Source organism: Buteo buteo, chromosome 11, assembly GCF_964188355.1.
Source record: "Buteo buteo chromosome 11, bButBut1.hap1.1, whole genome shotgun sequence".
NCBI classification, from domain to species: Eukaryota; Metazoa; Chordata; class Aves; order Accipitriformes; family Accipitridae; genus Buteo; species Buteo buteo.
Window position 1 is genome coordinate 38,372,114 of NC_134181.1, and position 19,621 is coordinate 38,391,734.

General features: G+C 39.1%; 1 protein-coding gene across 4 annotated transcripts in view; it reads left to right on the forward strand.

Moving 5' to 3' along the window:
* The window catches only part of DGCR2 (DiGeorge syndrome critical region gene 2), a 50,220-nt gene that overhangs the window by 21,734 nt on the left and 8,865 nt on the right, over positions 1-19,621 (forward strand). For 2 of the 4 annotated variants that reach the window (XM_075041614.1, XM_075041616.1), the window contains 5 exons: positions 8,910-9,035; positions 11,295-11,514; positions 12,494-12,570; positions 15,163-15,339; positions 17,318-17,521. In XM_075041614.1, coding sequence (XP_074897715.1) covers positions 8,910-9,035; positions 11,295-11,514; positions 12,494-12,570; positions 15,163-15,339; positions 17,318-17,521 — 804 coding nt within the window. The remainder of the gene's footprint in view (positions 1-8,909; positions 9,036-11,294; positions 11,515-12,493; positions 12,571-15,162; positions 15,340-17,317; positions 17,522-19,621) is intronic. The other 2 variants (XM_075041615.1, XM_075041617.1) reach the window with 1 other exon arrangement.

Here is a 19,621-nt window from a genome sequence, read left to right on the forward strand (position 1 = left end):
GCTTGGTTTATTGCTCCCTGTTCCGATTATGCTTCTTGTTCTTAAGTGGAGAACTTAGTTTTGCCAAACAAGCTGTTGTATTTACTCTTCATAAACTTGTGTGATAGGCTTTCAGGAGCCTATCACCAGCAGTGGTTCTCTGCTAAAGCTACTGCATACTGAGCTGTCTCTAAAAACAAGCAAACAAAATTTTTTGATTGTGAATCAAAATATATAATCATGATTTTGAACATTTTCATTTGTTCTTCACAAACAGGCCAGTGTAACTCTTTTTCTGTGTGTCTTAAAAGTGAATGGATCTGTAATTTTTTTTGCTAAGAACAATGAAGCAGGAATATGAAAGCATGAATTCAACTGTGTCATAATTCAAAACTTTTATCTCTACAGTGTGACTAAATTACATGCAAAAACTGTTTAAGAAGTTCTTTGCCACTAAACTACTTAATTTGCTTGGGAGAGAGTCACGTGAACTTTGCAGCATTGTCATCACAGTATTCAGTCTGTCATCGTTTTGAGCTATTTTAGAGAGGTGCTACAAAATAGTAGCATTGGTATTTTACAGCAACAAGCTCTTCTAAATATTCCTATTTTTCTAGTGGGATTAGAGAAGTAAATCTAACACTCAAGCTTTGAAACTATGCTATAGTTAGCCATCTCCCCAGTGTGTGCTACACACAAATAATTAAAAGAATATGTTCAGTGCTGTTTTCTAAAAAGCTTTTGGCTAGTTTGTGTGACTGTATATATTTGCAGCACGGGGGAAAAAAACTGGTAGTTTTTTCTGACATTAAAAATTGAGCTGTGCCATTGATGCTCTGTTTGAGGATATTCTTTATGATGTGGATGTCCTAAAGAAAGATGCTTTTACAGTTGTGCTGTTACTCTTCCTCCTTTTTAGCTAACTTTAACCAAATGTGAAAAACTAGACCTAATAAAATTCTGGAGGTTAATGGAAGTCAATGGCTAGAGGAAAGCAGAGTCATATCAATGTCTGGATTTACTCAAAAAGCACTGAAGGCTTCATTTGTGGGAATATTGGAACACCCACATTAGTAGAAAACAGTATTTTTATCTTCTCTTGTTGCCTAGTGTATTAGTTGCCAGTTTAAGTTGTTGCATGGAGGATGTAACAGGATGATGTTGACTCAAGGAGTGGAGTTACAGAGAATATTTGGTATATGGCTAGGAAGAGGATTTTATGAAAGCAAAATTTCTCAGTAGATAGGCTCTGCTTTTGTGTTTGAGGTGTAGGTCTCACTGGACTGTCTGGCCTGACGTGGTGAGAAGAACTTTAAGTTAAATGCAAGAAGACGTGTGGGAGAGACTTGATTCATCGCCATGTCTGTACGCAGGAAGAGGAGAATAACATACATAAAGAATACTAGAGGGGAAAATGATGGACAGCATAGAGAAGGAAAGTATTCCACTTGATGAGAAGAGTAATTGGATAAGTAATTGGTGAAAAGGCTGTGCTCAGTAAAAGAGCCAGAAAGCTGGGTGTGGCGTTTATGAAAGAACTGAGATACTTGCACGGTAATGCAAAGAGCGTAGCCAGCAAACCAGAGGAACAAGAACTACTGGTGTAAGATGTAAAAACTCTATTATGCCTGTAACAAAAAATTGGTGGGATAGCGTTGTGACCTGAAATGGGTGTTGAAGGGCTTGTGTTATTTAGAACTGTCAAGAATAAGGACAGGTTGGTGTGCTGTTGTGCATGTGAATGATGTGCTGGAGTATAAAAAGGAATAGCATGAATGAAAATAAATCCGAGGCCAGAATAAGTTTGGAAGAGTATGGTTTTCTTATGTTGGGGAAAGCAATACATATGTGACCAGTCATAGGAGATACTAAGTCTGGGGACATTGACTGGGGAGCTAATGCTACTAATAGTAGCACCTAGTCATACTCAGGAGTGATAACTTTCTTCTTTGGCCACTGAATTAATAAGAAGTGATGCAGCTTTAAATTTAGAAGATACTTTTAGATTCAGATGAGCAATTGCAAGATGATTCAGCTAAATTTAAATACTTTTTAATTAAGGTTCTTAATTTCAATAAAGTCATACTGAACACTAAAAGAACTAGTTAGTGAAGCCACCTGGACTTGTGAAACTTGGAGTATTAAAATATCTTTAAATTAAAAGGTATGAAATCCTTCTGAAGCATGAAAAGAAAGCTTGCAAGAAAGGGCTCAATCTGGTTGGGAAGCTTGTTACTTTTCAGCCTTTGAGCTACTAATGGCACACTCCAACATGAGCAAGTTGGAAAAGATCAATGGCAGCGAATTAGGGTTTTGTGGTGGTGTTGAAGGTGTGTTTCGATGAATACTTAGTCATGTTGGTATTTTCCAAGGTTTAATACAAAGCCATTGTAAGTTTTTTGGCACTGTTGGTTTAGTTCACTTTTTTTAGGCCTGATTTCATTCATGTTAGTAACAAAGCTCCTATTAAAATAAGAGGATCATTAATTAATTTGTTTGGTAATTGTGTGTTGTCTGAAGCACAAGAAACACCACAAACCCTAAGACTTTTTTGTTAGAATAATTTCTTCTGGCACTTTTTTCAGAACACAATTAAGCAAGACATTAATTCATTGACAATCTGAATAAGTGTATGAAATGGCTACTTTTGCTAGACCATATGTTTCTCTGAAGATAGTCATCATAGCTGTTTTTATTCTTACTGTCTCTTTTCAGAATGACTATTTTCCTTTAAAACATGGAATTCCTTTCAGTCCCGAACTTGCAATGTGTAAAGTGCTATTCCTCCTGCCCTCCCCACTAGGCATGCAAATGTTAGTGGAATCTGCAGCAGTGATTACCCTCAGTTCGTCTCACTAGTAGACTAAAACTGTTGGCTGCTTACTTTTGTGAGCATACTAAAAATTGCTGGGAGGGTTTATGTAGAATGTACCTGCAACTCTCTTGTACTTAAGCAGTGGAGACTCATGAAATTTGTGTACTGTTCCATATCGACACTAATTGATCCTAAAAATAGTTTATCCCAAAGGGGTGTATTCTGTGAAATGGTAGAATCAGGCATTAATATCTTAAACAGGGACTTTTACAAATGGGTATTTATTGTTTCTACTCATTTCCTCTTACATTTCTATACAAATAATCAAAGTAGTAACATAACTTTTCCACCTTTATGAAAGTTCTGTATTTAAACCCATAAGAAGGAAGGACTCTGCAGTTTACCTTTTACTGTTCATTGGACTTCCAGATTTGCTTCTAGCAGAATATCAGATCAGCTTCTCCAGATACCCTACCTTCTTTGCAGGCCTTCTGGTCAAAACTAATTTTCAGCAGTATGAGTGGAGCGGGGTTTAGTATAGGTCTGACTTTACCTGTGTTTTATTCTTACACTACAGGCTTGATGTTTGTTTCTGTTACGTATGAACGGAGAACGGATGTCTTAAATTCCAGTGCCTTTCATAAATCCTATCCATACCAGTTCTTCAGCTTGCAGTTATATTGGTGATCATTCTGTTTCCTTAATTCATTTATTTAAAAAAAAAAAAATAGAGTTCTTCCCAGGAATAAGTGATCAGATTGTGCCATCAGCTGCCCTTAGGCTTCTCCTAGCATCTGAATTTGAAAACCTTCAACTTGCGCTGTAGTGCACACCCTTGCCTAATGCCACATTCTTCCTTTATAAGGTATTTCTTAGTACTGTTTTCTAGACCCGTTTGGTCAGAAACAAGAACACTGGAGAGTTTCAGCAAGCTGAATTCTTAGTTGTTCCCCCCGCCTCTCCCCGAGCCCACAATCAGCACTGGACAGCTGGCCATCCTGCTGGTGGTGGTGGTGGTCCTGGGGCAGCAGTTGCAAACAATGGCTAGCAGTAGTATGAGCTGCCCTGTAGTTCCATGGCAAACAGTACAATTTTACATGTTTTTGTTGAGATTGGGAGCCTAATTTCATGCAGAAACAATCTTGCTAAGAAGCTAACTGTAAATGCTGATCTTGAGCAATGTCATCTTGTATGCTGTTCTTAAGGTCTTCCCCAGATACCATATCAGGAGGAAATGTGCAGGTTTGGAGGTCACTTGCCCCAGCACATACACACTGTATCTATCATCTTTGAGTCTGCAAAGTTTCCTTTGTGGAGCCAGCTGAAGGTATGGCTGGTAACTGATAAAGAAGCAGCTGCACCACACTGTTTTGCAGTGATCATAAACAGCTTTGTGTCTTGTTTTGCCAAGGATATTGTGTTTGGTTGAAGTGACTGTTGACATTTGTGCACTTTTCAGTACATCTCCTTCTTTAAAGCTAGGTAATAATGATAAAAACCTCTGATCATTTCCACACCTTTTCTGAGCCCTTGCTGAACTCCTATATGATGCATCCTTTTTACCCTACTTTGTGGTGTTTAAATTATAAGCTCTTTACTGTCAGTCTGCTACTTTGAATAGTGCTCAGCACAGCAGGATGCTGTTCTTGGTTGGCATCTATTTCCTAGCATAATACAATTGATAACGCAAAGCGTGGAGCTGCTTGATCTGAGAAGAATCACTCCTCTCTGGGGACTCCTGAACTGTATTTCCAAGTCTTTAGGCACAAAACTGGATTTAATCCTGAACTTCTCTCACCTCTCAAATTACCAGATGCAATTAAAAGCTTTCCAAGCTTTTAGTAGGTAATATGCTGGACAGAAAATTTGAAGCTTAGGCGACAACGCAGCTTCATATGTAAATTTTGAGTATCTATGTGTTTAAACAGGAATAACTTGAATCTTGGAACAAATAAGATAGGACAAGACGTGGTTGCTTCACAAACAGTTTAATTTTGACATAATTTGACATAGTACATCCATCCTTGTGAAGGGTTTGGCTTGAGTAACTTGTCATCTGTGACACAGTAACTCTGGAAACTAGTTCAACTGCCCAAAATCCAATATTCACCCCTTTATGAGTTCTGACCCTACAAGGACCTCTCTATATTACAGTCAGTGTCTTCTGTCTGCCCACCCTTTTTTTGGTGCAAAGCAGACCTTGGCATGTGTGGCAGATTGCAGTTTCTCTTCTAGCTCCTCCGAACACAGTTTTCCATTTGGCGTCATGTTTGTTCCCCCATGCAGTGCTGCTCGGCACGCGTACGCTCTAGCCTGTTCCCGTCTCAGCTGGTGCCAGGTCTCACTTTTGTGTGGTCTCAGCACCTCGGCTCGCGTTCCATTTGCACTACTTGGCTTTTTGCTTCCTTTTACTTGGTCTGACTGATGGAGGCACTGAGGGGGACGAAAAAGGAGCTTTCTGCTCTGCTTGTGTGCTCGGCTTCCCCTAATGAGACACCACATGCAAAGGAAATGTTGCTGAGATCCTGTGGATAAATGCTGCAGAGTAATCTCCATAGATGTACTCAGAAGAGTATGGACAATGTAACTGAATTCCTCCCAGCCTCTATGAATAACAGACAAGCTCATATTTCTTTTAGATTTAAACTTAACTGCATTTACCCCCTCTGTTTTTTCTGTGTCTCCAACAGGAACAGCAAAACTTGTACACATGGCACAAAGGTTTTTCTGTGAGTTAGCAAGTTTCTGTGTTTTGCTGGCTGCAGTGACAGCCAGCCCCTGTTCAACTAAAAGGTAGTTAGAAATGTAAGCAAAATTTCTTCCCCTTTTAATTTCTTAATTTTTGTTCTGAACAATTGTTGAACTGTTCAGATTCAGATCTGAAAAAGTTTACCAATATAAAATGTAGCAGGAGCCATCCAGCATGGCAAACTTCCATTCTGAATTGGTAGCTTGAAGTTTTAAACAACTGAAAATAGTCACAGAATCATCAGTGTTGGGCAACTTTCTTGATGTATAGCACTATACTTAGACTGCAGTCATGCTAGAGTGAATTAGATAGCAACAGTAAATTGGAAAGAGTAGGGTGAATACTAATCATGACTTGATCCATTTGGAAACAGATTGGAGGATGCTTGTGTCTACCATGCTATAGTATTTGAGGGGAGAAAAAAATTGTGCCCCATGAATATTTTCCTTGAACTCATTTTTCCCTTTTCCCCACCAACTAACAAGCAAGTTACATTTCTAGTATAATTATACGAAGTCAAAGGAAACAGAACTATGTGTCTTGGCTAGTAAAAATACTACTGTTGCTGTTATTGCTTGTGGTTGTAGTATCTAGAAGAATAAAGGTTTTGGAAAATAGCTGATCTTCCAAATTTGATAGCTTTCAGAATATTAAGTGTGCACATAAGCAATAAAAATGATGGCTTTTCCTTTCTGAAACACTCAAACATCGTTAGGTTCTGACCTTCTGGCTTAGGTTGTTATCTTAAAGCTTAGTCCGTGGCACTGTTATTTTTAAAGATAAAAATATTTTTATAAAGAAAGCAAGAACGGCAAAGTAGATAGAAAATTCTTCTGCAGACTATTGAATAAGTACACTAGAAAACCAGTCCAATTACACCTTTGCCACCAGAATCTGCAACGGCTTTTCATGGCAGTCAAGTGACTTAGAAGCTTGTTAGCATCTCTTTCTTTATTGCCCTGGAAAAACTTGTCATTGTTGCTGTTCTCGGAGACCGAAAATTCAGGTCAAATAGAAGCAATTTAATATTTGAAGAGCACCAGTTTATTAAGCAGCTGACAGTGTTGGGCTTGAAGGAGAAGTGACTTGTGGCTGCTTTCTGCCTCTTCAGTCCTGCCTGGTTTCAGTGGCGAGTCTGCTGACATGGGCAGATGCTGAGGAAGGAATGAGTGTCCTGCTTTCTGGGTGAGGACTGATTGAACTCACTTTGTGTGGGATCTGGGTAGCTGTTTTTCAAAGCATCTGGCATAAATTCTGTCAATTTAAGATGTTAGCCGAAGTAACCCTTTCTTAACCTCGCATGTTAAAACCTGTGAACTTCTGTTTTATTCTTGGGGGAGGTAAATCGTTAAGTCCTCGTGGGCGTTCTGTTTAGCCGTGGAGGGTCAGCCATATGGTGTTGCATCTGCTCTCACTTCTGAAAGGGAACTAATTCTTCATGCGTTTGGTTCTTACTGGTTCTTTGGGTTTAGTTGTTACCATTTAATGCCATGGGAAAATAGAGCTTTCCCATGCTGAGCTCATTTCATCTTTGATGTAGCATTCTACATTAGTTAGTGTTATTTTTAAAGTCTTACTATAATTAAAGATTTGCTTTTTTAGTGTCTCAGTATTGCTCTGAAAATCATAGTGTAAATAATGTTACTGAACCATTAGGATTAAGAACAGTCAAATGCTAAAACTAAAAATAGATTAGCCTCTAAAGTAATAAAAAATAATCAGTGATCTTCACTGTCAAATTATTTTACCATTTTGTGTCCTTTGAAATGTACGCTAACTGAATTTTTTGGCACTAACTTCTTACCTGTGACAGATAGTGTATTCTAATATTGAACAGTAGAATTACTCCTTTATTCCTGTAAGGCCATGTGAGTGTATTATGCACAGCCATTTCTTAATGGGTGATCTCTATAGACATGTAATTCCTAGGATAACATGATAATTAAATATCCCTTGCTTATCCCATTAACCCAGGGCAAATTCAGTATGCTAGAGCCAGATGAATGCAAAGCTACTCTGCTGTTCCTGGGCTCCAGCTAGTGACTTTTTTTGCTCATCAGTGCTAACATTTGTTCCAAGGAGCGCATTGTTTGATGGTGGGTCTTCTGCAAGTCTTTGCCCCCACATAATACACTGAGCAGTCTCCAACTCTGGGTTTAAATTATGAAAATTCTGTGGACCTCTTGCTTTTTAAAGATAGTCTGAAAGGAGAAAGTTTTATTGACATAGTTTTCAATATATTTCAAACAGATGTAGTTAAACCCGTTGAAGAAGACTATGTAGCTCCTCTTTATTTGGTATCATGACTGGTTGACTTGGTTTAGCTAGGCTAAATAGAGCTAATCAGCTTTAAAAGAAAATAAGCTTATTTTTTATATAGAAATGAATGTCTGCATAGCTCTCTGTGCTGGTTAAACTCTAACCTTTAATAACATCTAGTAGTATTAAATAACATACTAGTAGATATTTCTAATGTTTACATTCTTGGGTTCTTAATTTTTCTCTTTCTGAGGTTAATCTCTTGTCTCCAAATTAATCTTTCTCGGTGCTCATCTCTGTCTTTCTCAAAAGTTTCTCCCCACCACCGTGCCAGCCTTCCTACTTAGGATCTTGCTAGTTTGGCTGGCTATGGCCCATCCTGCATCATCTCCACCTGAACTGTGTGCTCCTTATTTACTCCTGGTAGGCATGTGGAGCCCCCAACCCCTTTTCTGGAATAACACGTTGCACTGTATTCTTCCTAAGTTATTGAATCCAGATGTCGCGTATGTCTGTTAGAAGCCCTGACACTGAGATGTGGGTGTGTAAGTTTTTTGTTTCAGAAATAATGATCTTAACATTTACTCTGGGATCTTGAGAGTGAATGAAAAACCTTGTTCTTCTGGCTGAAGATAGGCTTCCTTTCCTGGCTTTAATTTTGTCCTAGATGTCAGAGAATGTGCTGGGAAATGTATTGGAGAAGTTGTCTTATATCATTGAACACACAACTAAGAAACAAAGCAGCTGGAGAGTGGGTAGTTCTGTAAACAGGAGCAGTTAAAATGCACTGGGGATGATGCATTTGCTGCAGCAATTGAAATGACGAGCGTCAAGTCCTTTGTACAACTGCAGGCTGTTGAGAATCTGCCAAAATATTTAGCTAACTCTGCAAGACTCATGTAATGGCTTGTTGGTTCTTTTCAATTGTAAGTATTTCGGTTACGTACCATGTAGAATGGCCAAGCTGTTATTTCAGGGATCTACCATCTTTGTTTACATGACTGTGTTACTTATATATGTCTTGAATTAAAACCCAGAGAAAGTTTAATAAAATGAAATCTGCCTTTGCATCTTTTACCAGTACTGACTATTCCTTCTGGTCCCCAGGCTTGACAGGGGACCAGCGAACTTACCATGGGAAGGAGAATGTGGACTCCAGGCACAATCGAGGGAGAGGAGGAGAGACAACCCGCTTTCACACTGTCAATGTGGCACAGCCTGTCCGATTTAGCAGTAAGTTGCGGACTGGGAAATCTGGGCCATCTTTCTGCTAATTAATTTAGCAATTTAGGCTAGCTATTTTTAAGGAGAAATTAATAGATTTTTCTGTTGCATAGCTTTTTGACCAGATTTTATTCATGTGCAGTGCTTTTGAAGTTTTTTGTATGTTTCTCTTTTATATATGTCCTGTTATATTGCATAGTTTATATAGCAGTCTAATACATGCGAAGAATTCTACTTCCCTAGTAATCCTGGTTTCATGAAACCAGAATTGCAATTTTCTGTTATAACTTGTTGCAATTACAGAAAACTAAGCCCATGGTTTAAGTGATGGTTTCAGCCTGTAGCAGGGGTGATGGTCTAGCCCTTGCCTCTTGATGTGAGCTTGCATGTAGATTTGTTCCCCTGGAAAATGGGGGGAAACCAAAATTGATCGCTCTTGATTGAAGTAATTTTGAAGATGATCTTAAAGATGTTGCACTGTTACTAGTTAATTAAGGGCATCTCTGATGTGAGTTTTGTATCCTTTTTAATAGGAAAAATATTCTTTAGGGAGTGGGGAACTTAAGGAAATTCTTCACTTGCTTCTCTGAAAATGAAGTATGTAACGCTTGAATGGGTTTTGCCATGTTACTCCCATCAATCGGTCAGAATCCTTCAAAAATATCACTTCAGTGTCATCCTACGCTCTCACCTGCAGCACTACTGGTGCCACTGTTGGCATCCTAGTCCCAGCATTATCTAAAGTGTTATAAATGTCCTGCAAGTGTCCTTCCCACTGATGACAGCTTGTAGTGACTGCTGCCTTTCCAGGCCCAAAACATCTAAGTCTCTCCTGCCTTCCCCCTCTTATCTTGGTTCCCTCTTTGCTCCAGGGATCATCCAGTGATTTGGGAATGTGAGACTGCATTGATTAATTAGCTTTGGAGGGAGGGATGGGACAGGTTAGGAAGACGACATGGGGGGAAGACAGTATAGCAGTAATTGGGAACAGTTGCTTTGGAAAAAGACAAGTGATTAGCAAAAGTAAAAGTTCACCTCTGTTGATTTTTTCTTTTTTTTTTTTTTTGACAAAAATGCTTATTAAAATAGGTGTTTTGATTTGTCATAGATTCCAGTAGCTAAAATATCTTAGTAAAATTTAGAGGACAATAAAGCAATTTAGAAATTGATACAGTAATATCTTAATATGCTCTGCAGTCTGATTGATACTGTATTCTGTTCCATCTTAGTGATGTGAACACTAGATCTTAAAAGATCCCATATAAATGGAGAGTAAGGAAAGATATTTAATTAAAGGACTTCAAATCTAAGTTTGTATATTGTTATTTGATGATAGAGATCCCTGTTTCTGAAGGGAATAAAGAGGCTTGAGAAGAGGAACTGTCTGAATGCATGCAATGAATGTAAAACAGTTTGTGAATTTAAAGGTCCTTCCTTAGGTGTTGTGCAAAATTAATACTGTAAATACAGGTGCTAAAATAATATTTCATGTCTGTTTTAAATTTCATCTGCCTGTCTGATTCTCTCTGTTAGTTACCCATAACCCCGAAGAATGCCAGTCAAAAAGCCCATGGGTCTGTTTCATCAGAAATGCCTCAAGGCTTTTGTTGCATATTCCCTCAATTGAGTTAATTGAGAAAAAGTAGAGACAGCAGTTCAGATCATCATCTTCTTACTTCCTAAAGATCTACTTTGCAGTGATGTTTTTCCAAAGCAAACAATAATTGCCCCAGAACCCCCACTGTGTTTAGTGATTGACTATGGGAGCAGTATTATGTGAATACTACTGAGACTGCTTGTAAAAGTAGGTTGAAAACTTTACAGCAAGTTGGATCTATTGCTAACCACCTAATAGAAAGACAGACTCATTAAATCGGCCACCTGTTTGTTTTTCTTCCTGCTTCTTGCTGCTTGTTTTGACTTGGATTGATCGAAGTGATTGGATTTATAAAGATGTGCAGGGAAATATCTCCCACAGCAGATCATCAGTCTTAATTAAAGACTTTAAAGGCTGTCACAGTGCAATGAAACATTACTAGGACTTGCATCTTTTTAAATACATAAAAAAAAAATCTTCCATTATCAAAAGCTGTAGTAAAGTCTTCTGTGATCTGTAATGCATGCATCTCCTCCTGGTGATGTGAAGTATGCACAGTATGTTGTGTGTACACGTCCAAGTGATTATGCATTGCGTTGTCGTAAACTGATGAGGATGCATTATGTTGAAGGTCCTAATTTGGGGGGAATGGTTTCCCTTCTATTCTTCATGTTTCCTAGGAAAGTGCCCAACAGGATGGCACCACTATGAGGGCACAGCCAGCTGTTACAGAGTGTATTTAAATGGGGAGAACTACTGGGACGCCGTGCAGACATGTCAGCGGGTGAATGGATCCCTCGCCACCTTCACTGCAGACCAGGAGCTAAGGTTTATCCTGGCACAGGAGTGGGACTTGGAAGAAAAACCATTTGTAAGGAAGGACCAGCGTAGGTGAGTAGGAAGGAAAAGACAAAGATGTCATATTACATGAGTGGTTTCTGTGTAATACAAATACTGGTAGTTTAGTTTGCTTAGAAAATCTGATGGTAAAATTGACTGACTTCAGGCTAATAACCCAGTATGAACATGCTGGTTGACTGTTTGGCAGTGGCCATATGTATTTTATGTTTTAATTAACAGGTAGGCTACAATTCAACAGAGTCTTTTTATCTTCAGGCTGTCTCAGCAACATACTGGTATTCTTGAACTGCAACAGGGAAGATGGATTTTACAATGACTTATTGCTGCACTACCTTGTATAGAAATAATTCTTTAAATTTTTCAACAGGATTTTTGTTTCCGTTAAGTACCAGTAGCTCTAACAAGGACTGCAAGTTTGAGATAAGGATGAAGTAAAAAGCCATTCTGAGTTTCAAGAACTATGTTCTGGTGTCTTTAGGTATTTCATTCTATTAGTTCATAACAAACACAATTCTTTTTTTTTTTTTTTTTTTTTTGCCTGTGGGTTTTTTGTCAGTCTCAGAGGCTGCCATGACATCACCAGGAGTAGTTCAGTAATGGTGTATTCTGGTCTCTGGAGAGTTAGATGGTTTGATCAAGAACACTGACATAAGTTGTATATGTTTATAAAATATTTGACATCTGGAAGCTTTTGTGTGGTTTTTGTTTGAGATACTGAAGTGCTGCCATAACAACAGTATAAGGTCCTTATTATGAGTAGAAATAAAAGACATGGTGAGTTATTTCTAAACATTGAAAACTATCAAGTGTTTTCGTCTATTCCTCAACTGTAGTCTCTCTCTACATTGCCAACATGTGGGCTGAGATGTTAAGAAAAAAGTCATTAGAAATGGGTTTGAAAGGTAGCTTTTCTTTTAAGTAAAGTCGTTGGAATGTTCTGTGCAATTTATTTTAATTTGTTAGTATGTTTTTGGCTTGTTTCTTTAGAATCTAAATTTTTTTTTTTTAGGTTCTGGGTTGGATATCAGTATGTGATCACCAATCGAAATCACTCTTTAGAAGGTCACTGGGAAGTAGCTTATAAAGGTAGGCCTCTCAAATTACTACTTAGTTAAATGGCCTATGGAAACTATCTCAAAGCATGAATATTGTTTGCAAGAGCAACATAACTTCTTTTAGTGATAGTGTTGAAATAGTATAGGGGAACTGCTGTGCTTTACAGTATCAAAATGGAAGAGTTTAATACTTGATACACACGTCTTTATTTTCAAGTGTAAGAAGTTTCATAGTTTTTCACATTGACGTCTTGTGGAAAGAACGTGTTTTTCAGTTTATTTGGGTTTTCCCCTTGATTAAGCTGAGAAAAAGGAAACTACTTTATAGTTTCTTCTTCTCTGTGGTGAATCTCTAAATGAACTGCTGATTCCTGATTCTAGTATTTGCACAGACTAGCGTAGGATATTTGGGGGTTTTAGCTTTTTAAAAATTAGATTTTTGTATATTTAAAAAAAATTTGAATTTTGCAGAATTAACCAGATTTTTTTCATTTTAAAGTACTTTATATAGCTTACTTAAACCAAGACAAAATTTGCCTAATCCCAGAAATAAATCCAGTTTATATGAAAAACTGAACATTAATCTGATAGGCATCACTGGCTGAACTTTTTCAGTTGCAAAACAAGCAGCTCCCTGTGCTGAAAATGCAAAGTTATGTTTCTATACCTTTTAGCTAATTCAGTTGATGGATTAGTTAATTTTGAAGTCGTCATGTGAATGCTTACGTGTAGAATTGAATGTCTGAATGCTGTACTGGTTTACATAATGGAAAATCTAAAACAAAGGGTTTTTTTTTTTTAAGCATCAGCACTGTGGGTTCCAGTGTAGCATTTGAAAATTAATCTGAAGAGTTTTCTTCTCATACACAATTTTCAGTAATGGAAAATGTGGGAGGAAAACTGTCCATTAGGTACAGATACATAATTATGAATGGAATTTTGCTAAACGGTTAGGTCTTAAAAAATACTTCAACACATGAGAAGCAGTAGAACCCTGCATAGCTTTCTAATGACAGTACTTGTTTACTGTGCTGCCATGCACAAAAATATTGATTTCTTTTGTCATTTAAGTGGACAGAGTTGGCTGAATACTCAGAGCAAACTGCTGCTTCTTGTAAAGGCAGGAGCATTTTTCATTAGTTCCTTAAAGTAAAGCACCTAAGGATGTTTTTGGACAGCAGGGGAAAGGGAGGGAGAGAAGTCCAGCTTCTCATAATAGGGATTTCTGGTCTGGACAAAACTGGTTATATAGGTAGATTTCTCCTGTGAAGCCCAAGGGAAAAAAAAGCATTCTCCTTAAAAGGACCTTTCTTTATCTTCAGAAAGTTGACTGCACTGCCATCTGCTGACAGAGTGTTTACAACCAAGGAGGCAGAAATTGCAGACAAATCATGATCCCTGTTTTTATCTTAAGTTTTATTTAATTTGATGCCTTATATAAATTTAAGCCTTCTCAATATCATATATTCTTTTGTTTGCAAGCTTTCTATTTAATAAAGGAATATCTATATGAAATAAAGTACATGGTAGCATTCAGCAGCTTCTGAAAAACTTAAGCTTTATTTACTTGTAGTAAGGCAGACTCTGAATTCCAAGTATCTGTTTGAAAAGTGATTTAGGGTCCTGTAGCTTGGAAACTTTAATCCGTTATTGGGAGATGTGGAAGGTAAGCCCTCAAAAAAATGATAGCAGAACCTAGTTGCATTTAAAAAAAAAAAAAAAAATAAACAAAACCCTATCATACCTAACAGCGTTTGAAAGGACCGTCGTGTGAGAAGACTATATAATATGCTAACTGCAAGAGCTGTTAAAATCAATGTTTAAGCACGTAGATTTGCGAGTAGCTCTTCTGAAAACATATAAAATAGGTTAATTTTCACAATTGCTGTGTCCTGGTCTCCCATTAATCTCTGCAACTTTGCATACTAGCAGATTTAACGGTGAAGCAAGACACCGGTCAGAAACAACATTTTAAAAGTTATAAAATTCCCTCAACACCTCTTGCGCTGTTTGGAACCCACCACAATATGGTCTGTTAAAAATTACGTGAGTTGGGAGGACCAAATAGTCCACAGCACCACTGCAGCAGCAGAAGCGGCATTGCAGCCTTGTCCTCTGCAGAGCACCGCTCTGCGCTCTGGATGAGCGCCATGAGACGTGGCGGAGCGGCTCGGCAGCGCGCAGGATAGATGTGCACGCACCTTTGGAAGCGCTGGTAGTAGATGCTTGCAGCACCAGGTGCAGGACTGGTATGGGTTCTTGCTCCACTGGTAGCAGGTGTGGCCAAACTCGGTGTTGTTTGAAGGAGTGCATGACTATTGGCAGGCAAACCCCATCGGACTCTGGAAAGCAGCATTTGTAGAGATATCAGAACATCACTCCTACTGGTGCAGAATGACAAAATTTCCCAGTACTTTGAAAACAGCAGCCTCTTCTCTCTATGAGTCACCCCTTCCCTCCCTGCTGTTTGCCTTCCCCCGGAGGAATGTTGCTAATGGAAGCTAAAGCTGGAGGACAGTAGCCTTATAGCAGAGTTGGTGTGCATGAAATGAGTGACATTAACAGAGCCTTTCTAAAGCTTTGCATACCCGCAGGCTGCTTATACCAATGCATCTTGTTCTAGGCTCTTCAGAAGTATTTTTACCCCCTGACCCTATCTTTGGTACGGCTATGTCTGAAAATGAAAACGTTCTTTGTGCCCAGCTTCAATGTTTCCATTTTCCTACCCTTCGGCACCATGGTTTACACAGCTGGTATGCTGAAAACTGCTATGAGAAATCTTCATTCCTCTGCAAAAGGAGTAAGTTGGTTTTAGTTCAGCGTTAACTGTGTTGCATGTTTAAATATGCATATAACTAGTATGGGGAAACCGGGTGGTTGTCAGCCACAGTACAGATTTTCACTAAAAATGATTGTTAAGCAGCTATGCCAGCCCCAAAATAAAGTATACTTTAAAAAAAAAAGTAAAAAAAAAAGCCTGCCTTATTAATAAATACTATTCTTAAATTATTAACTTCACATGAAAGTGAGGAAACACTTATTCCTGGTTTATTTTGAATATAGCAAATTCTATTAAATTCTTTCCAGCCAGTTATTAGAACTGGGGGGGGGGCGGGGTAGAAAAAGCAAGTGGAGCTACTGACTTAAAGTGGAAAAAAAAGACTTTCATTCTGTATCTTGCATTTCTTTACTCTGAAAGTTTTTATACCAACAAAGGTATTGGCAATATTTTCAGGTAATATTTAAGATACCTGATATAGATGGTGCTTCTTTGCAAGAAGGAGAAAAGCTGTTGAACTTTTACTGCAGTTTTTGAAGTTTTTCTCCTTTGCTTTTTCTTTAAAGCAGGGAAAAAGACTTGCAGATGGCAAGGGAGGAAAATTCAGCCCTTCTTTGCCTGCTTTTGCACCTGAAATATTGAAAACTAGGAATACAGGATATTGCCTTGTCTACCTTGATATGTAATAAAATCTTGGAATCTGATATTGAAGGACATGTGTTTAGTCAAAATGATGATAAAAAAGATGACCTTTTTGATAATTTTGGGGGGGATGATGTTGTAAGGAAGGCAATAGTGCTGCCAAAACGTTAACCAGAGGTTGAGGGTATCAGATGTCTAAGTTGAGCAGAAGAAAGCTGTGTCTGATTTTGGGCCTCACAGTACAAGAAAAATGTTGACAAGACCTTGACAAATAGAGGTGAGTTCAGCGGGGGGGCAGCAAGATGGTGATGTGGGCTGCAGTGCCTGTCCTTTGAGGTGAGGCAGTGGGCATGGGGCTCCTTCAGCCTGGGGAAGGGAAGGCTTCCAGGGGACCTGGTAGCAGCCTGCCAGTACTTACAAGGAGGTTATCGAGAAGATGGAGCCAGGCTCTTTACAGTGGTGCGTGGCAGAAGTCAAGGGATGTTAAGTTGAAACAAGAGATTTGAATTGATGCTAGGGAATAATTGTGAGGGTAGTCAAGAGTGGGACAGACTTCCAGGGAGGTTGGGCATCTTCCACCCTTGGAGGTTTTTATGACCAGGTTAGATAAAACCCTGAGCAACCTGTTAGGACATCACAGCTGACCCTGCTTTGAGCAGGAGATTGAGCTGGAGACCTCCTTAGGTCTATGCCAGTCTGAACTTCCCTGTGGACCCTCCTAGCTGACCTGTGTGTAGGTTGGAGGGGTAAGGCTACCCTCCCGGAGCAGTTGCTTCAGCTGGCAGGTCCCGGTGCTGCTGGCGTTCCCTCTCTCTGCTTTTGGTACCTGCCTTTGTGTCAGTGGGAGTGAAGGACAGTGGGCAGAAGACACCTAAACTTCCTTCGCTGGGCAGGGATCGAGATGCAGCTAGGGCAGTGGAAGTACTATTGCTGGCTTCCTTTTCTAGGCCTGGCCTGTTAAGAGTCCTTCAGACTGGCCTAGAGAAGATCCAGCTTTTCCTAAGTACCGGGAGAGAGGGAGGGAGCTGCAGCAGGCATTGACAGTGAAGCTTAAACTTCTCAGACCACTTGTTTTCCTGTGTCTTGGAGAGGATGCCTGAAAATGTGTCAATTCCATTAAATACTTAAAACTCACTTTGTCAGTTTTGAGCAGTAAATCATCCCTGAGTGCCTCCACACTATCCATCATCTACCCCACTCCTTGGAGGTCCCTTTTCAAAGTTGCTTTAATGTGAAGGCATGGCTTTTAACTGGTGGTCTGCTTATGTTTACAAATCACTTAATGTAACAGAATAAACTGGACTCCTGTCTGGCAGGCTCACAGACACTTGGATATTGATGTGTGTTTCTGTTCTAGGCCAGACTTGTGTTGATATCAAAGACAACATTGTCGACGAAGGCTACTATTTCACTCCAAAAGGGAATGATCCCTGTTTGAGCTGCACGTGTCACAACGGTGAACCTGAAATGTGCGTGGCTGCTTTGTGTGAACGGCCCCAGGGGTGTCAGCAGTATCGCAAAGACCCTAAGGAGTGCTGCAAATTTACATGTTTAGACCCAGGTAAGAGTTTTGTCAAGAAAAATGAGTTCAGTGCTCAACTTGGTTATCTTTGGGTGTAACTGTTTGAAATGATGCATCTTTTCAATGCCTCAACATTGCTGGGTACAAACCCCCTGTGGGGAAAGACCTTGAATCATGGGAAATGAAACACTTCAGCCTGGGGCTAGAAATAATTAGTTATCCTTGATATTGCTTATACAGGAGAAGCAGTAGCTTATTTTCTGTATGGAGGTTGACACTACTGTGGATTTTTAGTAGAGTGTCTTGCATGGTTCCTTTGTCATGTTTAGCTGTCATGAAAAGAAAAGACTTTGCTCTTGAGCACTAATTAAGCATCTTTTTCTGGACGTGAGCATTTATGTGTGTGCAGGTTTGTATGCAGGGATTTACGTGGGAAGCAGAGTTTGTAAGTTATATAGAGTTTCAGTAATAAGCGGGACATGCAACCTTGCTTATTGGGTTTGGCATGTGAATGCATCTTCTTGTTTTGGATCAGTAAAGTCTTCAGTTGACTCTGACTGAACTGTTTGTCAGTCACCATTTGGGGATGTAGATTTTCAGAGGGTTATTTTTCTGTAAAGAGACTTGTGAAAAGAAATGTATCTTACTTGGAAATTACTGTGAGGGTGGTCAAATACCGGAGCAGATTGCTTTGTGGAGTCTCCATCTGTGGGGATATTCAACACCTGACTGGACTCCTGGGCAACCTGCTCTAGCTGACCCTGCTTGAGCAGGGGTTGGACTAGATGATCTCAGGAGGTCCCTTCCAACCTCAACCATTCTGTGAAACTGTTATTTCCTGGTATTTTAAAAGAACCTAATCTTATCTGGGTGTACTAAGAAACTATTGTTCCGAACTCCTATGGAAAACACGGAAGGACAACTCTTCCCATCAGAGGCTTCTATTTCAGTCTGTTACAAAAAAGGGATGCTTCTTGGCTTCCAAATTTGCAGTCTTTCTTATTTGTTTTAACTACAGAAGTTAATCATTAAAGGTCACTGGCTCCACCTTGCTGTAATTCACATTTGTTCTGAGTGTTAAGCTTAACAGATGTTTGTAGCTAGTGTTGCAGGTTGGTTGGTGAAAGAGTGGGGGAAAAAGCAGGAGTCTTCCTCCCACTCTTATCAGCAGAGTTAAGACTTTGTCTTCACTATTTTTTATCTTCAGGAACAGTGTCAGCAAAGCATCAACCAGCAGACAGGATAAGATGACCTGGGATAACGTCGTGCTGTGTTCTTTAATCCTTGTTTATTGCTGTGGGTCTTAACTATTTCATGAATACTGATTTAAAGAGTGTATTTTACCACATCCTTTCTGATCCTTAAGCTCTTCTTTCTGTACTGATGCTAAATAAGAGTGTTTCATTATACTCTTGCCTGAAGTGTTCTGGTTTTTTTAGTAACTTAGTTTTTTGAGAGAAGAATCATCAAGCAGTTGTCAAACTTCCTTCATAATGAAATTATTTCAGCTAGTGATAAACACTGAAATTTTTAAATGAAGCATTTCAGTTTCCCTTGTGGGTGTTCATAAATGGCTGTTCCAGATGACAAAATTAATGAATTACTTTCTTTAATCAGCATGTATTTATCTTTGTCCAATTCTTGCATATATCTTTTCTAAGCTCTGTTGCAAAGGAAAGAAAACAGTTTACTAATCAACAGTTAAGTAAATGAATCACCCAAGGAGAGACCAGGGGGAAATAAATCCTGCTGTTGGGTTGGCAGGTAATCAGCTCTTGCAGTGTGAGTGGGTGAGCAATGATTACAAGTGGATAACGAATATTACTCAAGGACTTGGTAGTAGGGGAGTTTTTCCAGTGGTAGGAGTAAGCCGAGCAATCACAGCTATACTCTCTTGAAAGATGCTTCTCCTCATTTAGTTGAAGATAAATAGCAGAGGAAAATCTTTCATGTACTAATACTGAAACCGAGGTAGTCTGTTGCCGCTCCATGGATGTGGTAGAAAATAATGTTTCTTTGTGGCTTTTGTTTAGACAGACCTGCAACTCTTATTTGTGAAAAAGTAATAAAAGAAGTAAAATACTTTGAAAGAGCTCATGGTGCAGAAGCTTTTCTAGTGACTCAGCTGGTGCAGTTACA